The 26,104-nt window shown below is 38.7% G+C and overlaps 1 protein-coding gene across 1 annotated transcript; it reads left to right on the plus strand.

Annotated features, from left to right (window-relative positions):
- The first annotated feature begins 5,779 nt into the window (after nt 1–5,779).
- Nucleotides 5,780–26,104, plus strand: PPM1D (protein phosphatase, Mg2+/Mn2+ dependent 1D). The gene is made up of 6 exons (XM_075195315.1): nt 5,780–6,385; nt 12,358–12,583; nt 13,111–13,235; nt 20,907–21,094; nt 21,465–21,704; nt 23,418–26,104. Exons 1-6 carry the CDS (start codon nt 5,809–5,811, stop codon nt 23,949–23,951), a joined length of 1,890 nt encoding a protein of 629 aa, XP_075051416.1. The 5' UTR covers nt 5,780–5,808; the 3' UTR covers nt 23,952–26,104.

The following is a 26,104-nucleotide window of genomic DNA, read 5'->3' on the forward strand; positions in this document are numbered from 1 at the left end:
ATAACCTCCAAACCGATGACTGGGTGTGTATGGGGAAACACGTGAGAAAGGGAGTGGATCCTCGATCTTAGGAGTCATATTAAATTCTCATGACCAGGCCACTTTTTTTTGTCGAGGTGGCTGCGCGAGACACCTGAATCCACGCGTCATATTGCAAGAAAATTAATAAGGGGAGTAATGTTGTATTTCCTGTTGCTAATGTTAACCTTGCATTTGTGTCTGGGTCTAGAATGGGACAATAGACATGTTAAAATTCACTATATACTTGCAGAGGCAGGAAAATTTTCTAACTGTTGGTTATGCACTCACTCACTTATTTCATCACAAATAATGATTTTTCTAGCTACTCCTGTGTCACCAGTGATAACAAAGGATGGAAAGCCTCTGGTCATTTTTAGGATAAATGCATGCTCTTTGGTTTGTTGTAAAAAGACAAAGTCTATGATATAGTTTATTAACCCTGATTTACCAAGAAGGGATATTCATTGATCAGTTTTAGGGGATCTGTTAAAAATGTACCAAACATAAAAGAGATGATCAAACTATTTGATAATGTCAGACCAGATCCTAAACATTCTGGAAATTCAGAATGACACTTTGTGCTTTCATGTTAAGGTACTTAGGCAACATCAGCTAGTACTTGATTATCTTACAGCAGTCCAAGAGGGCATGTGCTAAATAGTAGGCTGCCCATGCTGTTCATACATTCCAGATAATTTCAGTGATCCAATTGCTGCCCATATTGCTGAAATCCCCAGATTAAAAGACAAATTTAGGAAAAAAGCATGATAATTCAGAGTATGATTTAGAGGAAAAATACTGGTTGTCATGGTTAAACCCTGCTAATTAGTTTAAGGGTATTGGAGGAGGTATTGTTTTCAGGTATTTTGCAATCATTGACTCATGTACTGGTAATAATACTTGTTTGTTTTATTCTACTTAAAATTGGCAATTTTGCTAACAAGCTGCAAAGTAATGCTCGCTCAACAGAAGCAAATCTGCCAAAGCTTCAGCTGACAGTTATAGGACTTATGAGAGAAATTTCATCTTTTACTGACTATACCACTGAACATTGTCAAAATTGTCATCATCTGCAATCAGGAGGACTGCATACCTGTCTGTATTGCAACAGTCACCTACAAGAACAATTTGTGCTTTAGGAGACTTTCCAAATGAACATTTCCTTTCCACATTTGCAATTAGCTATGCTAAAACCAATGAATGGCATAAGTGGTTCAAGTTTAGAGCCTCCTAATGTCTGATATATAGAGTATTGGCAGTTTTATCCTAATCACAATTGCATCTACCTTTTACCTTTGTTGTCAGTCTCCTTCTACCTCCCCAGTTTAAAGAGGATCATGTGACACTAGCTAGATTAGTAATAGAAACAAGAAATGCTTATAATGAACTGATTATATTAATTTAAGATGTTTAACGATTAATTGTAGCTCATATATATCCATATTTATATTAACATATTACTGATTAGTCAAATTTGCTTAAACAGGAGTGTGTAGGTATTTTTGAATAAAGGTGCAGATATTAGATGTGAGGGTCAGATTAAAAAGTGAGGAAGGGACACGAGATAGGTATATACCCTCCCTCTCATTCTCTTCCTTTGAAGACCACACTATCCGTCTATGTTATCCTCTCCACCTTCGTGTTGCTGTCATTTAGCGCCGCCCTGGTCCAGTTTCCCAATTCCTTGACAACTCTGCTGCCTGGCTCACTTATTTTCTATCCTTTGCCCTGCCTACACTCATACTAGGTAATTCCAACATTCCCATCGATAATCCCACTGTCTCTTCTGCCACTAAACTTCTTTCACTTACTTCCATCTATAGTTTCTCCAATTTAGTCTTCCAAATCTCCGACCACAACCTCCTTTCCTTCAGCCTACCCATACCTCATGCCCTTTTCCCTGCACCCAAATACACACGTACACAACAAATACTAAGTACTCTTAACCCAATTCACTTCACATTTTCACTAAAACAACTATTTTCTCCAATGACTGCATTGTCCTGTCCTAATTAGGCTGCTCATTCTATAACAAAACACTCACTTCAGCCCTAGACAATGCAGCTCCAGCTACTACATATAGTCTCCAATGATCCAAACCGCAACCATGATACAACAAACAGACCCGCTACCTGCAAAAGTGCTCCCGCACTGCAGAACGCCACTGGAGGAAATCTCATTCCTATCCCGATTTCCTCCGCTAAAAATTCATCCTTTCATCTTACAGCACTGACCTTTCAATTGCAAACAAACATTCTTCAAATCTCCAATATCCACCCAGTCTTCTAACCCACGTCGCCTTTTTGCCACCTTCAACTCACTTCTTTTCTCACCTGCACCTCTTCTTCCTTCCAACCTCACTGCCCATGATTTTGCCACCTATTGCAAAGATAAAATTGACACAATTCGACAAGATATTTTCTCATACCAAATTCCACTCACTCTACCCACCTTTACCTACACTCCCCTATCCACCCTTAATTCATTCGCTCCAGTAACTGAAGATGAAGTCTCTGCACTCATCTTATCATCTCACCCTACAACCTATTCACTCGACCCTATTTCCTCCCAAAATACTATGCTTCTTCTCCACCGCTGCATGCCCACCTCTAACTCACCTCTTCAACCTGTCTCTCTCCCCTGGCACATTTCCATCCTCCTTTAAACATGAACTCATCTCACCTATTTTAAAGAAACCATCTCTCAATCCAGCCTCTCTTTCCAACTACAGCCCTATTTCTCTCCTCCCCTTTGCCTTCAAACTACTTGAGCGATTTGTATACAAACGCCGTCTCACTTTCTCTCCTCTCATTCCATTCACGTCTCTCTGCATCAGGCTACCGCCCCCAACATTCCACTGAAACTGCAGTCACAAAAGTGATCAATGATCTACTTACTGCAAAATGTAATGGTTATTTCTCCATATTCATTCTTCTGAACCTCTCTGCTGCTTTTGATACTGTTGATCACCCTCTTCTAGTACACATCCTTCACTCCATTGGCCTTCGTGACACAGTTATTTCCTTGTTCACTTGCTAACTATTGAACCGCTCCTTTAGTGTTTCTACCTCTGGAACATCCTCCCCTCCACTTCCACTAACTGTTGGGGTCCCACAAGGATCTATTCGTGGACCTTTACTTTTTTCATCGTACACCTCTTTTCTTGGGACACTAATTCGCTCATTCGGCCTCCAATACCACCTCTACGCTGATGAAACCCAAATCTATATCTATTCCCCTTACCTCTCTCCTTCTGTACTATCTTGTGCAACCAACTGTCTTTCTGCTATATCCACATGGATATCCCAACCCTACCTAAAGCTCAACATGTCCAAAACAGAGCTTATTATCTTCCCTCATTATTTTCACCACCTGCCCTCAAATTTCCCTCACTGTCAATAACACCACAATTTACTCAGTCTCCCAAGCCCGCTACCTTGGTGTCACATTTGACTACGCCCTCTGCTTTATTCCTCACATCCAGACTCTCTCCCAGTCCTGTCAACTCCACCTTAAAAACATTGCCAGAATACAACCTTTACTTACTCAACATGCTACCAAAACTCTTATGCATTCTCTCATCTCCTTTCTTGACTATTGCAACCTCCTGCTATCTGGCATTCCTGACACCCATATATCCACACTTCAATCCATCCTAAATGCTGCTGCAAGACTGATCTTCCTCTCTCACCGCTCCACATCTGCTGCAACACTTTGCAAATCCCAACACTGGCTCCGTGTCCTCTAGAATCAAATTTAAATTAATCACCCTTACCTACAAAGCCCTCAACAACACTACCCCTTCATACATCTCAAATCTCGTATAAAAATACTCTCCCTTCCGCCCTCATAGATCCACCTCTGACCTGTCCTTTGTCTCGTCTCTGGTAACCACCTCTCACTCCCGCCTACAATATTTCTCCCGTGCTGCTCCCCACTTATGGAATTCCCTACCACGCTCAATCAGACTTTCAAACAACCTTCAAATCTTTAGATTCTCTTTTAAAACCCATCTCTTTTTTAGAGGTGACCTTATCCTCAATAACATTATTCACACTAATGCACCCTCACAACTATCCTAATCTTCACTCTGAAACACATTTACTCCTCTTGTTTCAGCTGTGCCCTCTTCCACTTAGAATGTAAGCTCTCTAATGAGCAAGGTCCTTCATACCCTTTGTTTTCATGTCTGCATTTATTTTGTCTACCTTGTATGTTCCTGTTTTATGTATGTACTGTTTTCCCTACTTTACGGCGCCTTAGAAATCTATGATGATAATAATAATAATAATAATATATGCGATTGATAACCTTATGGCAGTACTAATGGATCTTTGGATCCCATGATTTAAAAATCATTACGGCTTCTAAATTGTAATATACAAATTCTTATGGGGACCAATCATTTGTGATGAGGTAGGTTAGGGGTGATTTCTTTGAACAAAAAGAGGGGAATTGAAAGAGTTAACTTGGTTTGTTCAGAAAAATATTGTTCAGGCCTGCAGTTTGCATGTCAGAATAGGCTTTAGTTTTATTAACAAGTTTCAAGGACATGCAAGAACTGCAACTATGATGTGTAACAGTTATGTCCAGTATCGCAGGACATGTATATCTATTTTTGTAATATTTTCTGATGTAGGACTTTGTGATTCACGCTTGTGTAGTGCGCAGTGCTAAAATGTCTACGTGACTAAAACTTTATATATAGATGATTTGTTTTGATAACCTCAAAGCATATACTACACCCCACCTGTGCATGTATTTATTGTGTCTCCAGCCATTATCATATTTCTTATCTTATCACCGAAGAAATATCACTAACACTCCTAAGTATAAAAAGCGTTTTTTTAGAAATGTACATATCAGTCTGCTGAGATAACACACCCACCTGCTTTCTGCAATTAATAGATGCTTGAAGGATAAGCACAATCTCCTTTCCAGAAATATATTTTTGATCTTTGATATGATCAGCAAAATGATATGCGATTGTGATGCATCTGGGCACACCTAGAATTAAGTTTATATCCCCATTTAGCTAGAAAATGGAGAACCTACAAAGTAAATTCTTGATTCAATCTTACAAGTATCTCTGATTACTCCTGCATTAACCCCTTCATAAAATGTGTAACTGGATGCGATGGCCATTTAAAGGAGAAAACTACTGTTTTCTCTGGTTACATGGCTCATCGCACCTTTGTAAAGATCCCTGAAAGTTTTAGCAAAAGCACCATGCTGAAATTGTACGGTGTACAGTAAACGGGAGGATTCTAAAATAATTCATCAAAAAGCCTAATTGTTTTCTTCTAATGAATTTTGCGCCTCTGCCCATCTAAAGGTACTTTCCAAGTATAAATCACATATTATACAAATTATCTAAGACTAGTGGCCGACAAACTCATTTTCTACATATGACAACAAGCTTTATGTCTTGCATAAAGGAGAAACCACCACAAATTAAAATTCGAATTAAATTTGATGATTTAAGGAGACAAATTTGCGTGCGTGTGGTGTCTACGCATATTTGCCCTATTTCACTCAATGACACCCAAAGATTGTTTTACTTTCAAATATGGACGTCAGCTGAAAAGGCTCTCAGAGAGTTCGAGAAGCTCCACAGCTCTCTCCCCCTTGCAAACTCCAGGCCTCACCCCGCCTGTGTCATGGCACTAGTAATGGCTTTCCTCCATAAACTGTGCCACCGCGCATGCTCCCGGCGCTGGGGCGGGTAAAAGACTGCGTGCGGCACAGCTGACTGTTACACTGGCCTGTGTCGTCACAGAGGCTCTGATGAGACAGGTCGGAGCAGTGTTTAACATAAACAATAAGAGCGCGGGCGGCGGAGGTAGCTCACGGAGAGACGCGTCACCTCCTCCCGGCGCACTGATTCCTATTAGCCGCTGTTGTTATAGTGACTGTCGGGGTAGCTGTGTGCATCCTCGGGACACACGGCAACAAAGGAGGGGGGCAATGGAGAGTCCCTTTACCCTGCGGGTCAGCGTCTCTTCGGATCAAGGCGGCAGGAAGTACATGGAGGATGTCACCCAGATCTTGGTGGAGCCGGAGCCCGGGGAGGGCGATCTACCATGGGAGGAAGATGAGGAAGAAGCGGGCTCCACAGCCGGTGCTTCCGCCCACCACCACCGAGAGACCCCGGGCGGTGCGGGGGTGAAGAGCGGGCAATCTGTGGGTTTCTTTGCCGTGTTTGACGGGCACGGTGGGCGGGAGGCCGCTCATTTCGCCCGGGATCACCTGTGGGGCTTCATTAGGAAACAGAAGGGATTCATGTCCCGGGACCCAGAGGAAGTGTGCACCGCCATACGGAAGGGCTTCGTAGCTTGTCACCATGCGATGTGGAAGAAGCTCCGTAAGTATCTGAGAGGGGTGCCAGCGTTATGTGGCACTGTCACTCCTATGGCTGAGATCGCGTCCTCCTAGGAGGCTATGACCATATTCACCCACACTGCTAGTTCCAGGACCGGTTAGTCAGGACGGCAGTGCGAGAAACAATGACTTGGTTGTGGCTGGATATGGTGTTTGCTGTCAGCTGAACCGTTCTCATTGTGCTACGAAAACAGACATACAGTTCAGGTGGGCGGGAATTACTAGAGGAAAGCTACTCGCCATTAAAAATAACAAACCGGTTTAAATTTGGTAATAGCAGTTGGGTGATTACACTGCTGGTCTGCCAAGATATCATCTGAAACACTGCATAATCCACTCAAGCTTTTTATTTGAAATAAGATTGACAGCTCATTTTGCTACTAATAGTCTGAAACTGTTATATGGCCATTCTATGTTTGTAGTTCTGGAGTTGCATAGACTAGCACAAGGAGGAAGGTTTATTATCATGAGGTGGATAAATGATGTATAACTCAAAACCAGGCAGTTAAATCTAGTAGCCAGTTTCTCATTTTGAGGAGCCAGAGAAGAATTGTACTCCAATGTTAGATGCAAGAAATACGTTTTAGGTTGCTCTGAATAACTGGCTACTGTGATTTGTCTAGGCTTATGTTTAGTTCATTTAAAGCACCACATGTAGAAAGATTTGTAAAGGAGAATTTAAATTATTGTATGCCAGAAGCAGTTTTTAATGTCTTGCTGCAGCTGTTATTGTTGGTCTCCCCCACTGTGGCTGCTATCTTAAGTGGGCATATTAATCCCCAAGCTACTGTAAATGGTTGCTGTTTAGTCCAGTATATTTTAAGTGGTGGTATTCTCCATAGAGCCACATAGACTTATAAAAACATATTAAACAATTGAGTACACTGTAGTACACATAGTTGGTGATTATCTAATTTTAGGGCAGGTGGGTTGGTTTCCCTGGTGGGTACAAATGGCAAACCTATTTTAACTGTTCAGCTAAGTAACCATAGGCAGACCACTATATTTACGTTTTGATTTCATATTACAATATTCAGAATTATGCATAATTTGTTTACATTTAGGTTTATTTGTTTACAGTATTTCATGTAAGTATAACATTGTGTATGGAAGGCCATATGTTAACAGTTAAATTATCCTATGTGGGAAAACTGCTATTACAACCCAAGCTTTTCACTTAAGTGGCTTGCAAATTTTCGCTCAGCAGCAGTATAATAGGTAGCTGTACCAACACTAATTTGGCTAATAGTTTTAATACCTAAGAAATAGAGTAGAAGAGGGCTTCAATATGCCCCCACAGGACAATACTAGTCAACTTGCCTGATATTGTGTGTGTGTGGTCCAATAATAAATTAGATGGCAGTGATTATGATATATAGGTATGTTCCTTATGGGAACTGCAGTTTGGCTAGTCCTGCATAAGGTTCACATTTTGTTTTTAAACTGAAAATTTTTATTTAGCAAGTTCCAAGAAGGGTACAGAAAAAATAAGGGCAAGAGGATATTAAGGTACATGAGGGGAGGGAGGGGTACATAGTGGGGAAGGAACACAACGGTAGATATTAAAAAAAGTACACAAACCTGAAAGTACTGAGATACCTTTATAGATAAATAGTTACGCTTGCATACTTCAAACCGGCTAGATTGACTACGTAAAAAGTAGAACATTCTAGCAATATTGCGGTAATTATAATTATTCAACGGTAGCAACCTGTCCAGAAGCCCAAGAAGGAGCACAAGCTTCATATTTTTAAAAGTAAGCAAAGAAGGATAAATTGGATAACTGGATTGAACTGAGGGATCAAGGAAAGTACATGTAAGATTTGTTGAGCTGTCTAGATTGGCAGGAAGTGGGAGAACACTTTTTTTTTTTTTTTTTTTCTTTTTAAGCATGCATCCAACAATCCTACAACAAATTTTTGAAAGTGGTGTCTAGCAAGCAAAAATAGCTGCCAGACATATTCAGTCTGATACACAGACAGAAGTTCTCAAGATGTCATGAGATAGCAAATGGGGAGAAGGAGGATGTTGCAGTGCTTGCACAGCTCAGAGAGGTGTTACAAAGCACCTCTGCTCACTACATCTTGTCATGTGATGGTGGTTGCCATGGTAATTCAGAAACATAAATCATCAGTAGCAGCCAGAAAAACAAACATGAGAAAATGGTAAATTCAAACATCTTATAGTCTACCACGGTGATAGATATGTGTGTATGTATATGTATATATATATATGTGTGTGTGTATGTATATATATATATATATATATATATATATATATATATATATATATATATTTTATATATTTTTTTAATTCTTTAATGGGACTGCTGCTTTAATAGGTGTGCGTGCGGAGAAGTAGCAGAAAGCAAAAAATAGTGCAGAATGAGTAAAATGATGCTATGGAGCATCAACTGGAGGGAAAATCTAGGAAAGTTGGGTATCAAGTAATGAACAGTAAAAGAATAAAAGTATGTTGGAAATGGCATAAAAGACACTAAGGGGGGGGTATTCAATTGTTAGCCAGAACTGCTAAAATCCAGCGCTTGAAAATTATTGCCGTTAATACGGTAATATCTCGCTGGATTTCAGCTCGCAGCTACCTGAGCTGCGAGCTGAAATCCAGCGAGTAAATTACTGTATTTACACGCAATATTACCGTATTAACGGTAATATTTTTCGAGCGCGGTATTTTAGCGGTTCTCGCTAACAATTGAATACCCCCCTAAAGCAGAGAAACAGGTGTTCAAGAAGATCAGAGAACGCAATTCATGGGTGTTGAAAATATAAAACGACAGATTTACAGAAGGGAGGCGTACTCTGGAAGAGTTGAGTGATATTTGAGCAAGCTGCTATAAATTCTGATATTTAGAGGACGAAATGGAAAATAAAAATAATGGGAAAACATAGTCAAGAGATTAAAATTTGTATCAAATAGGCATTGTGGTGACCAACAAATTGACAGACATGAAGCAAATAGGGATAGAAAAGGCATACAAAGACATTTGGCAGACAAATGAGGCAGAAGACAGAAAATTAAGGGCAGTGTACTTGGGAGAAAGCAGCGGATACATAATGGCAAACTGACAGATGAACCTTTTTTTCTTCTGTTAAACTGAAATTAAGCTACAAACTGCCTACAGTAGATAATCTATAATCAGACTTGTAGGTGTTGAGTGAACTAATAGGAGTAATATCCAATATAACTGGGAGCTTGAAAAGGTTTGTCTGTATTGGCAATGATTAATTACCGTGACCATTATTGTGGTCTGTAGGATGCTCAGCTCATCTCCCATTTTTTCCATGATTGTACAGGTTAGTTAAGTTAATGGATGTATGCAATGCTTGCAGGTAGATGTAGCTTAAACTAATGCTACTGCTCCTTTCGTACCACATTCTCCCTTTGTATTTAAAATGTGCCAGGGAGTGTTGCTCGAGTGATTTCTATTGAGAACAATGCATGTACAATATTGTCTGGCCTCATAAGGGGTCATACCTACTGATTTATTGTTTTTACTATCTTTTAAATATGCGTTTTTACTAGTATTTTGAACACTGGTAAAACATGCATGTTAATTGGTCTGACGGTAAAAACATTGTTTGCAGTGCCACAATATTAACTCCCAGTTTTACTAGTGTTTGTATCTTGGGAACGCATCTTCTACTTTTGCTGTTTACCACAGGTAAACACTTTAGAGAAACCTAAAGTGAGCTTATGACCCGTGAGCCAGTTAGTATTATACATGCTTTTTTACTAGTGTGTTTAATTGCAAAAAACACCTCTGGGTTTGAGGCCTAAAAGATCCAGTTTTGCTCATTTCTTTTGTAAACTGCAACTACTTTGCATTTATGCTTGTACAGTGTAAAGTAAATTATTATGAACTGTTTCATTGCTGTTAACTGCTGACTTCACTGGAGATTAAAAAATCCAGTTATTTCAGTCCTTGAAATAGGCTGTTTCCTTTTTGGTGTGTTAGAGCATTCTACATCTACTTTCTGGACGTCTGATTTAGCAATTGTCTGACAGTAAGGATTCTTGCCAGGACATGTCCGTATGAGCCGGGTGTATAACAGGTTTTCTGAAGTCACAACTATACTAGGTGTGCCTTGCATCATAACACAGCTGTCATGATTCCTGCTTAGCTGTCATTTTTATGATGCTCTGTAGGTCATAGTACAAGTTTTGGGACCGATAACTTTAACGTGCTACTGATTAATGTTATGAAGTTCATCTCTTCTACCTCTTGAGAAAATACCATATTTCCCCATGTATAAGGCGCTCCCATGTATAAGACGCACCTTACTTTTGGCCCCGAAATTTTGAAAAAAAATATTACGGTAGCTGTCAAAAAAGGCAGAGAGAGTGTAATGGCCGGCTGCTCTGATAGTGATCAGAGCAGCCGGGCAGCACACTCTCCCTGCAATCGCTGCTACTGTGCCTCTGTCTCCCTCCTCCTGGATCCCCGCTGACACTCTCTGCCTGTCCTTGCCTGCTGGATCCCCGCTGACACTCTGCCTTCTGCATCCCCGTTGACACGCTGCCTGTCCCCGCCTGCTGGATCGCGCTGACACTCTGCCTTCTGCATCCCCGCTGACACGCTGCCTGCTGGATCGCGCTGACACTCTGCCTTCTGCATCCCTGCTGACTGTCCCCGCCTGCAGGATCGTGCTGACACTCTGCCTTCTGCATCCCCGCTGCCTGTCCCCGCCTGCTGGATCGCGCTGACACTCTGCCTTCTGCATCCCCGCTGCCTGTCCCCGCCTGCTGGATCGCGCTGACACTCTGCCTTCTGCATCCCCGCTGCCTGTCCCCGCCTGCTGGATCGTGCTGACACTCTGCCTTCTGCATCCCTGCTGACTGTCCCCGCCTGCAGGATCGTGCTGACACTCTGCCTTCTGCATCTCCGCTGCCTGTCTCCCGCCTGCTGGATCGCACTGACACGCTGCCTGTCCCCCTCCTACTGGATCACACCCCCCTCCGCTGCCCATATAACGCTAACCCTGTATCGCTACCCCTGTATAAGACGCACCCAGGTTTTGGACCCAAAATTTTTGGGAAAAAGGTGTGTCTTATACATGGGGAAGTACGGTAGTTCAGTTTTGGTGGTATATACAGGACAGGAATCTTTAAGTGAACAGTAATCTGTAAACTGTTAATGTAAAAACATTCTAATACTAGAATACTGTGTTTACATTTATATACCCTGATGGGCTTGTTTACATGAGGGTTTTTTTGTTTTGTTTTTTGTTGTTGTCTTCATCTTTGTGATAAGATTTTGTTTTTGTTTTTCAAACACAGTTTATCATCCATTTAAACAACCCCATAAAATGATTTAAAGCAATGTTACTTTTTACAAGCATTTAAAAAAAGTTTTTCAATGCTGAAAAAATATCCTTGTTTAAATTACCGTACTTTGATTTGCTTATGTTATACATTCTCTTTTAGTTAGAAATACCCCTTAAAATGTTAAAGGGAGTCATTTCATTACACAGAAAAATTCTAGTACACCCTGTGAGTAGAGGGTAGTGTAAGCTTTACATTAGTCACACAAGCCCTTGAAAGTTACATACAGCATTCATATGGTTAAATTTATCAAGCTGCGTGTTTGAAAAAGTGGAGATGTTGCCTGTAGCAACCAATCAGATTGTAGCTCAGAGTTCAGTATGTAGGTGCACAAAGTAACCGTGATTATATCTTTGCTCCTGGTGTTTACTGTCATATTTGGTTTAATGTTTTAAATTTAGTGAAAAACTAGAATTCTCATTATCCCCTCCTCACATTTACCCTATCTGAATTATCCCAAATAACTAATTTTCTATTAGTGACCACAACTCTCACTGAGAAGTGTTTGACGCGCATGTAGATTGTTTTTGTTTCCAATTATGGATATTTAAGATGGATGCAGGTTTCCTTATTTTTGGGGAAACGAATAACCATTTACCCTTCTCTCTCTAGCCGAATGGCCAAAAACTATGACTGGTCTCCCTAGCACTTCAGGAACCACAGCTAGTGTTGTTGTTGTTCGGGGGAATAAGCTGTATGTGGCCCACGTGGGAGACTCTGGTGTTGTATTTGGGTTGCAGAATAGTCCCAAGGAAACTGTGAAGGCCGTGGAGGTGACTCAAGACCACAAACCAGAGTTGCCCAGGGAAAGGGAGAGGATTGAAGGACTTGGTGGCAGGTAACATACTCTTATTTCACATACTATATTCCAATTATAAGATCGCTACTTCAGGATGTAAATTGTAGAGCGAATAATTTGTGTACAACTTTGAATTACCATGTTTGTTTGTTTTTTCTCTTGTAAATAAAAGGTGCACAAAATTATGTAGAATTTAGGAGCCAACACAATCTTTTTCAGAAGCATGGACACGTGTGCATCCATTGACATGAATAAAAATGACACCATCAAAGTTTTTAGGTCCATTGGTTACCTGGCTCTTGGGATATTTCCAGCCCTAGGTAAACCTAAGTAGGCAGTTGTTGTTTTACATCAATGAACATCACAATCGGTAAATGTGCGGTATATTAATAGAGAAGCAGTTGGCCTTAACTTTGCAAAAAAAAAAAAAAAAAATCGTTTGGCATGTGTTTCCAAATTGTAGTGCTGCTTTTCCTTAGGAATAAATTGCTGATGCCTAATATTTGTGGTATTTTGTACTCAGTCTGTCATTAATTGTTTTTGTTTTTTTTATTGTGTTTATGTAGTGTTGTTAATAAATCTGGTGTAAATAGAGTGGTGTGGAAAAGACCTCGTTTGACACACAATGGTCCTGTGAGGAGAAGCACAGTGATTGATCAGATTCCCTTTCTGGCAGTGGCACGTGCACTTGGTAAGTATTTAATCTATTTAACCTGCTCTCAAATAGTAATCTTTACTTTAAGCTGGTTACATGGGGGAAAAATAGGCAGCACAGGTTACAGATACAAGTTTTCTGGCCAAAAACACAATGGGAACAAAGGAAATGGTAAATATAGCCTTTAATGTACAATCACACAATATTTCTACGTACCCTTTCATAGGTCCTCATAATATATATTACATTACACCATTATTTCAACTCGTCAGTTATGGTGTCCTGGATAGTTAGTATACTTGCTTTGTCTTGATCATTAGTAAACCATTTGTCTTATGTTTATATTTTATCTGCTATAGTTGCACACATTGCAGGAGAGATTCACATGTTATGTTCCAGACACAAATGGTTGCTTGACTTCATCAGTTGTGTTACAGTTGGAATTGCTTCCTAATCTTGTTGACCAAAGGCCAAATAATTTACACACTAGTATATTGCTGATCCTCCATTCTGATATGCCTTAACATACAACAAGCAGGTTGCCCTGTTCTATTTGTTGAGCTGGCAGTATCCCCAAACAGAAAGCTGTGTGCATGTAGTAAATCATGGTTTACTGTGCTATAACCAGATTAAAAGCGTTATTTAGCAAGTGAAAGACACCAATCTCTGTATTTATCCTAAATAGCTTGGTGTCCTCCAAAAATATGGACACCTTACTTTCTAGTCCATATATATGTGGTCATTAAAGAAAACCATGAAAAAGACAGAGGAAAACATCTTTCTGGCATCCCAGTCTAAATATGATCTGTTTAAAGCCTTGTGTCTTGTATTCTTCACCATATTCTCTAACCATTTACATATCTTTGCACCTAGACCAGATTGGTACCAGTTTTGTGGAACTGGCCCAGTTATGAGGGAGTCCATAGACAGAAGAAATATCAATTAATGAACTTGGTTGCTTTAGCACATGTTGATGGATGCCATCTGGGCCAAGTGTTGTATTTCTCTGAATCTTGTGTAGCAGTAACTACACCTCCTCCTGTGTTAGACAACATTTAGTGGTGTGCATAGACTTATGCTACGTAACCTGGCATCCTTTTCTCTTTTTAAGAAGCACTTTCTTTTATTTTTTTTTCCCCTAGTTTTTCTTTGTGAATTTATATTTTGTTGCTTGTGTACTTTTGAATTAAATTTTTGGATTAAACTTGATGTGTTTAACAATAATTTTTCAGGTTTAAACTTTGTTTACCTGATTTTCCTATTTATTTGGCTACATTGCTTTTATGTTTAATGACCATTTCAGGCCCTTCTTGTTTGAATAATTTATATGGTAAGTTAGTTGCAATATTTGCAACAATATGAACTTCATCACTTATTTATATAGGGCCATTAATTCCGCAGCGCTGTACAGAGGACTTACACTCAGCAGTCCCTGCCCCATTGGGGCTTACAGTCTAAATACACACACAACGTCAATTTGTTAGCAGCCAATTAACCTACTAGTATGTTTTTGGAGTGTGGAAGGAAACAAGAGCATGGGGAGAACATACAAACTCCTCACAGATAAGGCCATGTATTGAACTCATGACCCCAGTGCTGTAAGGCAGAAGTGCTAACCACTAAGCCACTGTGCTGCCCATTTACTTAAAATATTTAAAAACTTCCCTGGTGCACATGCAGATATGACTTAATATTTGCTGTTCTGAAGGCCATTGAGGGGTTTTTATTGTCAAAAAAAAAAAAAAAAAGCCCTAGTCAAATGTTAATGTAGTCATAGTACTATTCCCTAAGTGCCAGCCCCTCCCCCCCCCCCCCCCCCCCCCCACACACTCACACATGTACCTCAGATAATGTCTAGTCTATTAGGTGCTGCCAAGTCCAGCTGAGCTGTTGCTGTTTTTTGTTCTTCTACCATTTGGGTAATTGCCTTTTTAAAATAGATAATGATTACTATAATCACTAGTTTTATTGTCCAAATTTATATCTCCTTAGGAAATATTTGTCCTAAGGTGTCTCCCTCCTACTAGTCAGCTCCAGAGGATGCTCTGTTACTCCTGAGTGAAACGTTTTCTGACTACTTTTATTTCTCTGTCCTAGACCTTAAGCTTATGAAATCTTAGACATTTCACTGTGCAAACATGGTGCTTAAGTAAAATTGAACACTCTTCAAAATAAGGAAAGGGATGTCAAATGGGCTCATATGCACATAAACAATTGCATCATCTCTGCCTTTTATTTCTTTGTTTAAGTATGTTCATTTTGGGGTACATCCAAACAATGTAGCTGGATGGTTGAGGATGGTGCCAACAGTGTTGTTCCTCATTGATTTGCTGGTATGTTAGAAATTTGCTTAGTTGCTGCCACATGTGGACACATCCAAACATTTGCACCTTTGGGTATATTTACTAAACTGTGGGTTTGCAACAGTGGATATACTGCCTATAGCAGCTAATCAGATTCTAGTTTATAATTTGTTTTGTAGATTCTACAAAACGACAGCTAGAATAGAATTGGTTGCTTTAGCCAACATCTCCACTTTTTAAAACCTGCAGTTTAGTAAATATACCCCCTTGTCTTTTTATTGAGCTTAGAAACTTCAGTCTTTTTGAGAAGTAAATTATACTACCAATTCTCCTACTGCTTTGCTTGTAAGACTATAAAATTCCATTCACTTACATTTTCCTTACCACCACTACTAAATTTTCACTTCGACCAGTGTGTGTATTAGAGAGATAGATATTTATTTAACACACACACACACACACACACACACACACACACACACACACACACACACACACACACACGTAATAAGTATTGAACATATCAACATTTTTCTCAGTAAAATATAAATATTTAATGTGGCCATTGTAATGAAATTTACACCAAATGTCAGCAACAACCCTCGCAATCCACACATGCAAAGAAATGAAACCATAGATGTCTATAATTTAAGTTTTGTGTAATAATGTGGAATGAGTAGGGAAAAAGTTTTGAACACGCTTCCTGAAATTTATTTTATGCTTGTACAAAAGCCTTTGTTGTTAATGACAACTTCAAGACGTCTCCTGTATGGAGAAACTAGTCGCATCCATTGCTCAGGTGTGATTTTTTTTTTTTTTTTTTTTTTTTTTTTTTTTTTACCCCATTCAACGCAAATAGTCTTAATTTTTAAGGTGCCGTGGGCTGATTCTATAAACTCTGATCTTTAGTTCCTTCCATAGATTTTCAATTGGATTCAAGTCAGGTAAAGATTTGCTGGGCCATTCTAGAAGCTTTATTTTCTTTCTCTGAAACCAATTGAGAATGTCCTTGGCTGTGTGTTTGGGATCATTGTCTTGCTGAAATGTCCACCCTTGTTTCATCTTCAGCATCCTAGTAGATGGCAGCAGATTTTTTTATCAAGCATGTCTCGATACATTTTTCCATTCATTCTTCCTTCAGTTATATGCAGTATGCCAGTACCGTGTGCAGAAAAACAGCCCCACACCATGATGTTCCCACCTCCAAACTTCACTGTTGGTATGGTGTTTTTGGGGTGATGTGCAGTGCCATTTCTCCTCCAGATGTGGTGTATATTATGGCATCCAAAGAGTTTAATTTTGCTCTCATCTGACCACACTATATTCTCCCTGTATTTCACAGGCTTGTCCAATTGTTGTGCAGCAAACTTTAAACAAGCTTCAACGTGTGTCTTTTCTTCAGCCAATGACTCTTGCGTGGTGAGCGTGCATACAGGCCATGGTGGTTGGATGCATTACTTACTGTTTTCTTTGAAACAATTGTACCTGCTAATTCCAAGTCTTTCTGAAGCTCTCCACAAGTGGTCCTTGGTTCTTCGACAACTCTTCTGATAATTTTTTTCACTCCTCTGTCAGAAATGTTGCGAGGTGCACCTGGTCGTGGCTGGGTTATGGCGAAATGATGTTCTTTCCACTTCCAGATTATGGCCCCAACAGTGCTCACTGGAACATTCAGCAGTTTACAGATCCTTCTGTAACCAATGCCATCAGTATGTTTTGCACTATTAAGGTAGCGAAGGTCTTGAGAAAGCTCTCTGCTTTTACCTATCATGCGATGTTTCTTCTGTGATACCTTCATAATAAGACACCCTTTTTTTTAGGCCATCAGTTGTGGCTGATGATAGATTTCAACTGGTGTCTTGGCTCTCCATGCCTTTTTACACCTCCCTTACTTCATGTGTTCAATACTTTTTCCCTGTGTCATTTCACATTATTACACAAAACTTTAAATTATGGACATCTATTGTTTGATATCTTTGCCTGTGTGGATTGCATGGGTTGTTGCTGACATTTGGTGTAACTTTAATTACAATAGCTACATTAAATATATATTTACTGAGAAAAATGTTGATGTGTTCAATACTTATTTCATACGATAGATTATATCTCTATCTTTATATTTTTTCACGTTAATATGATATTAATAGTAAAGGAACCAACAAATAAACATTCATGTTATGTCACAATAATGCTCCCAATTCATATTAAGCCACATATTGTTGCCCCAATTCATATTAAGCCACATAGTATTTCCTCCAATTAATACACCACATAGTTGTCTCCAAATTCAAAGCATGCTACACAGATATATCCCCATAGTTGTACTAACCACTCCTTAGTGTGCATAATACTTGCCTTTAAAGTCAGCGCACATGTCTTCTTCACAACCTGCTGTTTCGGCCATCTCCGGCTGCCTTTGTGAGACTGTTGTGGAGCTCGGCGTCCCAGATAAAAGTGGCCCGTGTGCAACGTCAAGGGTTGCTGACCCCTTCTATAGAGCATTGGTGGTTAAAACGGAACATTTTCTGTCCTGCTTTAGACCTCTGCATGCATGCAACTTGTTGCTTGTATGAAGAAATTGGGTTTAGTTTGAGAAATTGCCTAAAAATCTGTGCATACAATTACTTAGATGACCAGCTCAAATTTCAGATACTCCAGCCCTGTTTTAAAGGTTTCATCCTGATGTGGCCTACTTTATAAAGAGCATATTTTGTCTTTGAAATATATTGTATTTGTAAGTGGATAGAGGAGGACAACATATTTGAAATAAGTGGTTTCCTCTGAATGTTTATTAAAAGCACATGTTCATACAAGTACCTCTTTGAATTACCAGCTCTTCTGTATGCTTAGATGAGAAATAATTGAAGTAAATATGGAAGGCTTGCTTTTGAGGCTTATATTAATTGACCCTTAGCTGTCATCAGACCTAATGTGGAACGTTTATTGAGGCCAAGAAGTGGAAATAAAGCTTTTATTTTTTTAGAACCAATATAAATTGCAGAGCAATTATGAAGGCCCATGCTTGCAAAATACGTTTAATTTAAATTTGTTAGTTTTTTTTTCCAGATAATGCCTGAAGAGGAGAGTTGTATAAAAAAAAAAGACTTTTATTTTTAATTATGCAAAGCAAGTTGCTAGTCTACAATTTTTAGTAATTTGCTTAGAGAATGTGTGATAGAAGCCTGCATGAAAAAAGCAGAGACCCAGTCACTTGACATACATTTTGTTTAATGCTTTCATATTAGAGCCATTCCTACTTGATGTAAAAGTATACAGTGATCAGCCACAACCTTAGCTTGTCAGTGGTTTTAATATTATCTTGTTACAATGGTACCTGTCAAGAAGTGGGATATAAACTGCAGCAAGTGAATGCTCAATTCTTGAAGTTGATGTGCTGGAAGCAGGAAAATGGGCAAGCGTAAGGATCTGAGCGACTTTGACAAGGGTCAAATTGTGATAACTATACGACTGGGTCAGAGCATCTACAAAACGGCAGGTCTTGTTGGGTATTCCCGGTATGCATTAGTTAGTAACTACCAAAAGTGGTTGTCAGGACAGTCAGTGACCAGCGATAGGGTCATGGATGACCAAAGATCATTGATGCGCGTGGAGAGAAAGGGCTAGTCCCACAGAAAAACTACAGTAGCACAAATTGCTGAATAAGTTGATGTTGGCTATAATAGAAAGGTGTTGGAACACAGTGCATCACGGTTTGCAGCGTATGGGAATGTGTAGTTGCAGACCAATCGGAGTACCAATGTCCACTGCCAAAAGCGCCTACAGTGGGCACATGAGTGCCAGAATGGATCATGGAGCAATGAAAGGAGGTTGCCTGATTTCAATCACGTTTTCTTACATCGTGTGGACAGCTGGGTGCAAGTGATGGCATCATGATGCACTATGGGAAAGAAGGCAAGCCAGTGGAGGTAGTGTGATGCTCTAGGCAATGTACTGCTGGGAACCTTGGGGCTTGGCATTCATGTGGATGTTACTAACATGTACCACCTACCTAAATAATGTTGCAGACCAAGTACACCCCTTCATGGCAACTGTATTCCCTGATGGCAATGGCCTTTTTCAGCTGGATAATGCTGGACACTGTCATGTCCCTCAAACCATTCCAAAACAAATTTTACAAAGATTTTATGAGGGTTACTTGCTTCCAAATTCCCCAGACCTCAATCTGTCCAAGCATTTGCAGGATGTACTGAAAAAACAAGTCCAAGGATTTATCGGCCACACCCCTCAACTTGCTGAACTTGAAGGATCTGCTGCTAACCTCTTGATGCCAGTTACCACAGGGCGCCTTCAGAGGTCTTGTGGAGAGTCCATGCCTCGACATGTCAGCTGATTTGACGGTACAAGGGGGGCCTACATGATATTAAGAAGGTGGTATTAATGTTGAGAGTGCCACAGCCAAGACTGCATTATCAAGCCAACTATAATATAGTCGGTATAGCTCTCGTGTTGCTGTTCAATGCAGCATTTAAAAAAATAAAAAAAATAACAATCATTCTCCAAATAGATTAAATTGACATGCAGCATAGAGGTGGACAGTGACAGTGTATTGCATGCTATTAAATCTAATGTTACATGTGCCACAAAGGGAATAGGACTATGTGGAAGAACAGGCATTCTTGGGTAGGACCGCAAATACTTTATATTAGAAGCCATTTTGGCTATACTATTCCTTATTGGTTCATTATTAGAACAAAGACCAATGTGTAAACCAAAAGACGTTGCATATGGACTGTTGTAGTGAACAAATCCTTCTGGTAAATATCTTTGTTTGTCTGTTATTGACTGAGGTATATGATTGCTCTTTAAACTAGAGCCTTGCCATGGATAGACCATAAAAAGCAATACGTAAATCCTACAAATAAGCTCTTTATGTAATTAAATGCTGACTTCAGTCTGAACTTCTTAGGGAAGGTGCAATTCTAAGTTCTAACCTAGAACACTGGTTTATTTTCCTGTTACTTGGGTTTTTTTATTTACTCAAATGTAATTAATTAGCAATCACTTTAATACTTTTGTGCCATTTACCATTTTTCACCTTAAGTGGTAAAAACTAGTAGATTACTAATAAGTGTTTCTTCTTTCCATTGTGCAAAGTCAAAATGCTGTTGCCAGACTAATAGGGCTAGATTTACTAAGCTGCAGGTTTGAAAAAGTGGGGATGTTGCCTATAGGCAACCAATCAGATTCTAGCTGTCATTTTGTAGAAGGTACTAAATAAATGAAATCTAGAATCTGATTGGTTGCTATAGGCAACATCCCCACTTTTTCAAACCTGCAGCTTAGTAAATCTAGCCCTTGGACCGAATACCTTTTTTAATACTTTTGTGTGTACTCAAATGAGCGTTCTGCTTTAAATAGAACACAATATAATATTAATTTGCAGGTGACCTGTGGAGTTATGACTTCTACAGTGGAGAGTTTGTGGTGTCTCCAGAGCCTGATACGAGCGTACACACAATTGATCCACAGAAGCACAAGTTTATAATCCTTGGCAGTGATGGTCTTTGGAACATGGTATCTGCACATGATGCTGTCTTATTGTGTCAGGAACAGGAGAAGGCTTCTGTGTCTGTGAGTAGCTGATTATGGATATGAATTGAATGTGTTTGAAAAATAATAAGCATGCGTTAAAAGCTTTGTTTTCAAGCGCACCTACCACATACATTGTGGAAGAAACCATTTTGTGGATTGAACGACTATGCTGCCTATCAATTTGCTAAGAACCAGTTGACATCACCGTGTGACTAATAATAATGACGCTTTAAGTGATTGTCTACATGCTCCATTAATTTTTATTCGTGCAAAATGGATTCCTCTGCTGCGATTAGGTAGCAGGTTTCCTGAGCTTGATTTCATGATCATTGTTTGAGTTTTGTATCCAGTGATTTTATTTTGTTTCTCTGTCTCTACTTCACAAATCTGTTTTCTCTTTCGATTTCAGGAAGAATGTGGCCAGTCTTGTGCAAAAGCCCTTGTGAGTCGTTCCCTGACACAATGGCGACAGCGTATGCTTCGAGCTGACAACACTAGTGCCATTGTTATCTGCATCTCCCCTCAGTCAGAAAAGCAGAGGTGTTGTGCTAATGAGGAGCTTTTTATTAACTTGTCTGATAGTCCGTGCTACAACAGCCAAGACATGTACCTCATGTCGGCATCGCCATGCTCCACACCACCAATCAAGGTAAAGGACATGCAAGATGATCTTGGTGCTCTTGCCTTGTAGGACTTTTTTATTTTTTTTTAACAATTTTACTTGAAATCTGTTTTAACTGACTTTTTAAAGCCTCATGACCACTGGCATCAATTACGTTTTATTAGCTGCTTTTTTTAAAAATTTTACGTTTGTAAAATGCATGAAAACGGGTATGTCACCATGTCCAGTTCTATTTTTTTTTTTTTACTACAAGTTTACTCTACTTGTGTCCTATTCACCAGCCATTCTGTGTTTAGATTTCAGTTTACTTGCTAATGTTCTAGAAGGGGGTTAGGTCTCTATCTTTTTAAGAGTGGCGAGTGAGTGGGTAAGTAATCCGGCATAAATTTCAAAAAATGTTTCAACTTTGTAGATCCTTCTATATTCTGTCTTTGAATTTCAGTCCTATGAGTTGTTTTGTGAAGGGAAAGTTAAGAAGGAGGGGGTTTAAGAGTCTTGTAATTGAAGTAATGCACTACTTTGTATATTAGAATGAAAAACATATTGAACTTCCAACATCAGGGATTGGTTCCAATGGAAAGCTACACCCCTTTTGTGGGTATTAAATTAGTGATCAGTATATTTATATTCTTGTATACTTGTTGGCTGCATCATTCTGCTTGTAATGGACAAACATGAAAATGGTTTAAATACCTTGGAGGGGATTTCACATATGTAAAGACATGAAATAAAAAACACAAGCCTAAAACATAAGCGTATCTGAAGAGCTTTGACACAGATGCATTCTTTAAAAAAAAAAACACACAAGATTTGTGGAAAACACTCATCCAGCAGTAATTTTCTTAGTTTCTTCTAAATTGAGTGCGTTATTTGAAAAAAAACATTTTAAGAACTTGCAAGAATTTTTGAAATTTTTTTTTTTTGTGTGTGACGTTGGAGGATAAAAAATACGCATGTATTTGTGTACTATTTTAGGTAGTTGTGTGGTCTGCCACCTGGCTTTTTGATATTGAATGGTGTACAATTTGTTTTTAACTTAACTGTGACAATGGTGGTATTAGGTTTAATTCAACCTTTTTCTTCATACAAAAACAATTTTTTTTTTTTTTATTTTTTACATACAAGCAAACTTGACCTTTCAGATCTATTTTAGTGTATTTTTAGAAGCTCAAAAATGGGTTTTATTAACCTCCTTTTCTTTTGTCTAAATATGTAAAGGCTGTGCCTTATATAAATTTGGTATATTAAAGGTAACAAGATTGTATAAATATATTTAAGTACTTGAAAAGATGTCCTGTAAATTTGTCTTTCTATACCAAATATAAATTGTGTACATACCACTCTGTTCATGCCACAAATGGTGATGATACAGTTGTTGTGCTTGAATGTACATGAGCTGATCAATAAACAATCTTCTAGTTCCCTTGTCCTCTTACCCTTAGTATTAAGTGTGCCTATTTTAATATCTCCTTATGTTGTCACAAAGAGTTGCTATTTCATGAAATTGCATTAATATTAAGTGCTCTTGTATTTTGCCAGAGCTACATATTACAACTGCCTTCCCTCTAATGTAACTGGTAGCATCTTCTCTATTTTGAAAATAGGCAGACACGCACAATTCATAAAAAGATGTCACCAATGAAAAATCTTTGATTAGCTTGTTTTAATAGGGTATTTTATTACATTGCGTTCTGCTAAAAAAAAAAAAATTTCTCTAATGCTTATTTGTTTTATTTTTAGCTTCTTGAAGATGATCCATGGTGGAGACTTACTCTTTCTGACCCTCTTCCAACCCTTATTCGCCGAAATGCCTTTTCTGATAGATGTAGCAAATGGGGCTGTGAATCGGGTAAATCAAAAGCACTTAAAAACACTAGTCTCTCTCAAGGGGATTTGGACACGGCTGAAGAGAACAGTAGTCATTCCCAGTGGGCCTCTGGCTCCTCAAGCATCTCTCCAATATGTCTTTTTCCTGGGACCTCTTCAAATGTTGGCACAAAGAGTTCTAAAGTATCAGGTAGTAATCATCTAAAAACTGAAATGGAAAAACTGGCATCGCTAAAGCGGACACTAGAGGAGTCGAACAGTGCACCTGCTGTGAAAAAGCTAAGACGGACCTTCACTAGAAATGGGGTGGTGCAGCCAGAGGCCCCTTCCACCACGCCGAAGAGAAGGAATGCAGACAGAGTGATCATGAGACGCAGTCTTAGAGGCCAGAAGAAACTTGGCCATCCTTTATTACATCAGCCTAGAAAAAGCATATGTGTTTGCTGAATGCTGCTCTCCTAGTCTGTCCTATATATATTGTGTCAATGTATGACTCTTTAACTTGTGTTCTGGCAACCTAATGGTTGGGAATTACTTTTAATGGAAATGTAAACTTTGTCTGCTTATTTTCTTTAACTAGCACTTCACATTCAAGAATATTCCTGATACAAACAGCACATTATGCACAATAATTTAGCAAGCAGTCTACTTCCAGCTGCAGGCTTATATGGATACCAAACCTTAACGATAAGCTGTAAGATTCAGGTGTTATTTCTTTTTTTAACACTTTTCTATTTAAATGAAACATTTTAAGTTCACTAGGCCTGATTTGGTTTTGATCAGGTTATGAAAGGATGTACATACATGAATGGTGAATTGTTGCAACACACTTCATTGTATAAAATGTAATTTTATTTATCATTACACGTGCATATTACAGAACTGAAGCAGTGTTGCTTTTGCGACATTTAATTATGATGACCGAGTTTCAAATTTCATGAGGCAAATAATAAGTAAACCCTTAGTATGGGTTAGTTATTTACTTGAACTTAAGTCCATTTTTAAACAAAAAAAAACTGTGTGACCTTTCGTGGAGTAGAAGCTTGATTATATTTTATATTTCAACAATCAAACTCCATGGATTCAAGATGTCATGATCTATTTTGAGTTTACTTATGCTACTGGACTTGCTCTGCATTATTGGATCTGTTGTTCCTTTTTTTTTTTAAGTTGTTAGATGGTAATGGCTGACTGGTAACATATAGGTATATCCATTACATCTAGTGTTGCAGCTGGTAATAGATGTACTTTTTCCTGAAACTTCAGTGACAAAGACAACATTTGTAGCCAATATTGGACAGTTGCTAAATTTAAAGCAGCCATCCTATATTGATGTTGATCACTTTTTTTTAATTTAATTATTTTCTCCCCCTTGTCTATCTTCCTACAACTAATTCTATTTTGTTTTCAAAAGCTTATTCGTTTAGCATGGGATAAAATAAATAAAGAGGTTTCTAAGCCTTGTCCATCTGCTACAAAGATACACAAGCTCACTATCTAATGGCAGAGTGTGGGGTGGGGAAGATGGAGCTTAGAGGGGTGTGCCAAAAGTACCTCTGCTCACTACATCATGTGGCTGTGGTTGCCACAGTAGCACATAGCCATAAAACATTAATAGCAGCCTGAAGGAAAATTATAAATATTACATTCTTATCCTAGCCTCCAATACTGACTCATGTTCTCTTTGGCTTGTTTCTTTAAATCTGAATACATTCATATATAGAGATGTTTTGTCCACCACCCACAAATTATGGACAGAAGAAAAAGAACTTGAACGTGTTATGCTGACAAAACCTTAAGGATATAGAACAAAGGTGAAATTAAATCTGCATGTCTTTAATATCGTATACCTATTAGTAGCTGCCAAGTGAAACTTATTACAGTGGAAAACCTGGTCTGTCAACTCCCACAGGCATTATGGGATAATCACCACCTGACCAGGACGTTAGGGCTCATTACAAATTGGCCACAGATTGAGTTATTCATAAATTAGTCTGGCTGGACAAATGTTAGTGTGCACGCCAATTTAGTTGTACGAGAATATAGATCATGAAACCATATTCCCACCTACACCAAGATATCATGACCTTTTTGTTGTTGCAATTTGACCATTTAACTTTTCTACCAGGGACATTTTACACCAGATAAATCCTCTATTTTCATAAATAAATACAAAACTATTTCAGTATACAAGAAATCAATAGAATTTTTACGTCATGATTCACTATAAATCGCTTACCTTTTCTAAAACAGACAGTTACTTCATGTAGCAATATAGGTTATCTGATCCAATTTTGTTCTGCCACTGGTTGGTATGTAGACTGGTTTAAATAGCATAATTGAAATGTCATTTTGTAGTATTTTTAAATTATTTTCATATTTTTATGGTTCTGAAATTACCTTTAAAAAAAAAAAAAAAAAGGCTCATTTTATACCTAATCACTTTTTTTTTTGGTCCACTATCAAAACGACTTGTGCTTATGTCCTTCCAAACTGAAGTTATTATGTTACTTTTACCTGTTACACAGGATGTGGGAACAGATATTACTTATGACTTGATTTGTATAGTATGTCCACATTAATAAAATTGCTCAAACATT

This window comes from Mixophyes fleayi, chromosome 2, assembly GCF_038048845.1.
Source record: "Mixophyes fleayi isolate aMixFle1 chromosome 2, aMixFle1.hap1, whole genome shotgun sequence".
Classification (NCBI taxonomy): Eukaryota; Metazoa; Chordata; class Amphibia; order Anura; family Limnodynastidae; genus Mixophyes; species Mixophyes fleayi.

What these genes read in the sequence shown, in the direction of transcription:
- PPM1D (XM_075195315.1), top strand. Translation starts at nt 5,809, where the DNA reads ATGAGACAGGTCGGAGCAGTGTTTAACATAAACAATAAGAGCGCGGGC. An exon ending in TGCGATGTGGAAGAAGCTCC is followed by an intron (nt 6,386 to 12,357) that starts GTAAGTATCTGA and finishes TTCTCTCTCTAG; the next exon opens with CCGAATGGCCAAAAACTATG. An exon ending in ATTGAAGGACTTGGTGGCAG is followed by an intron (nt 12,584 to 13,110) that starts GTAACATACTCT and finishes GTGTTTATGTAG; the next exon opens with TGTTGTTAATAAATCTGGTG.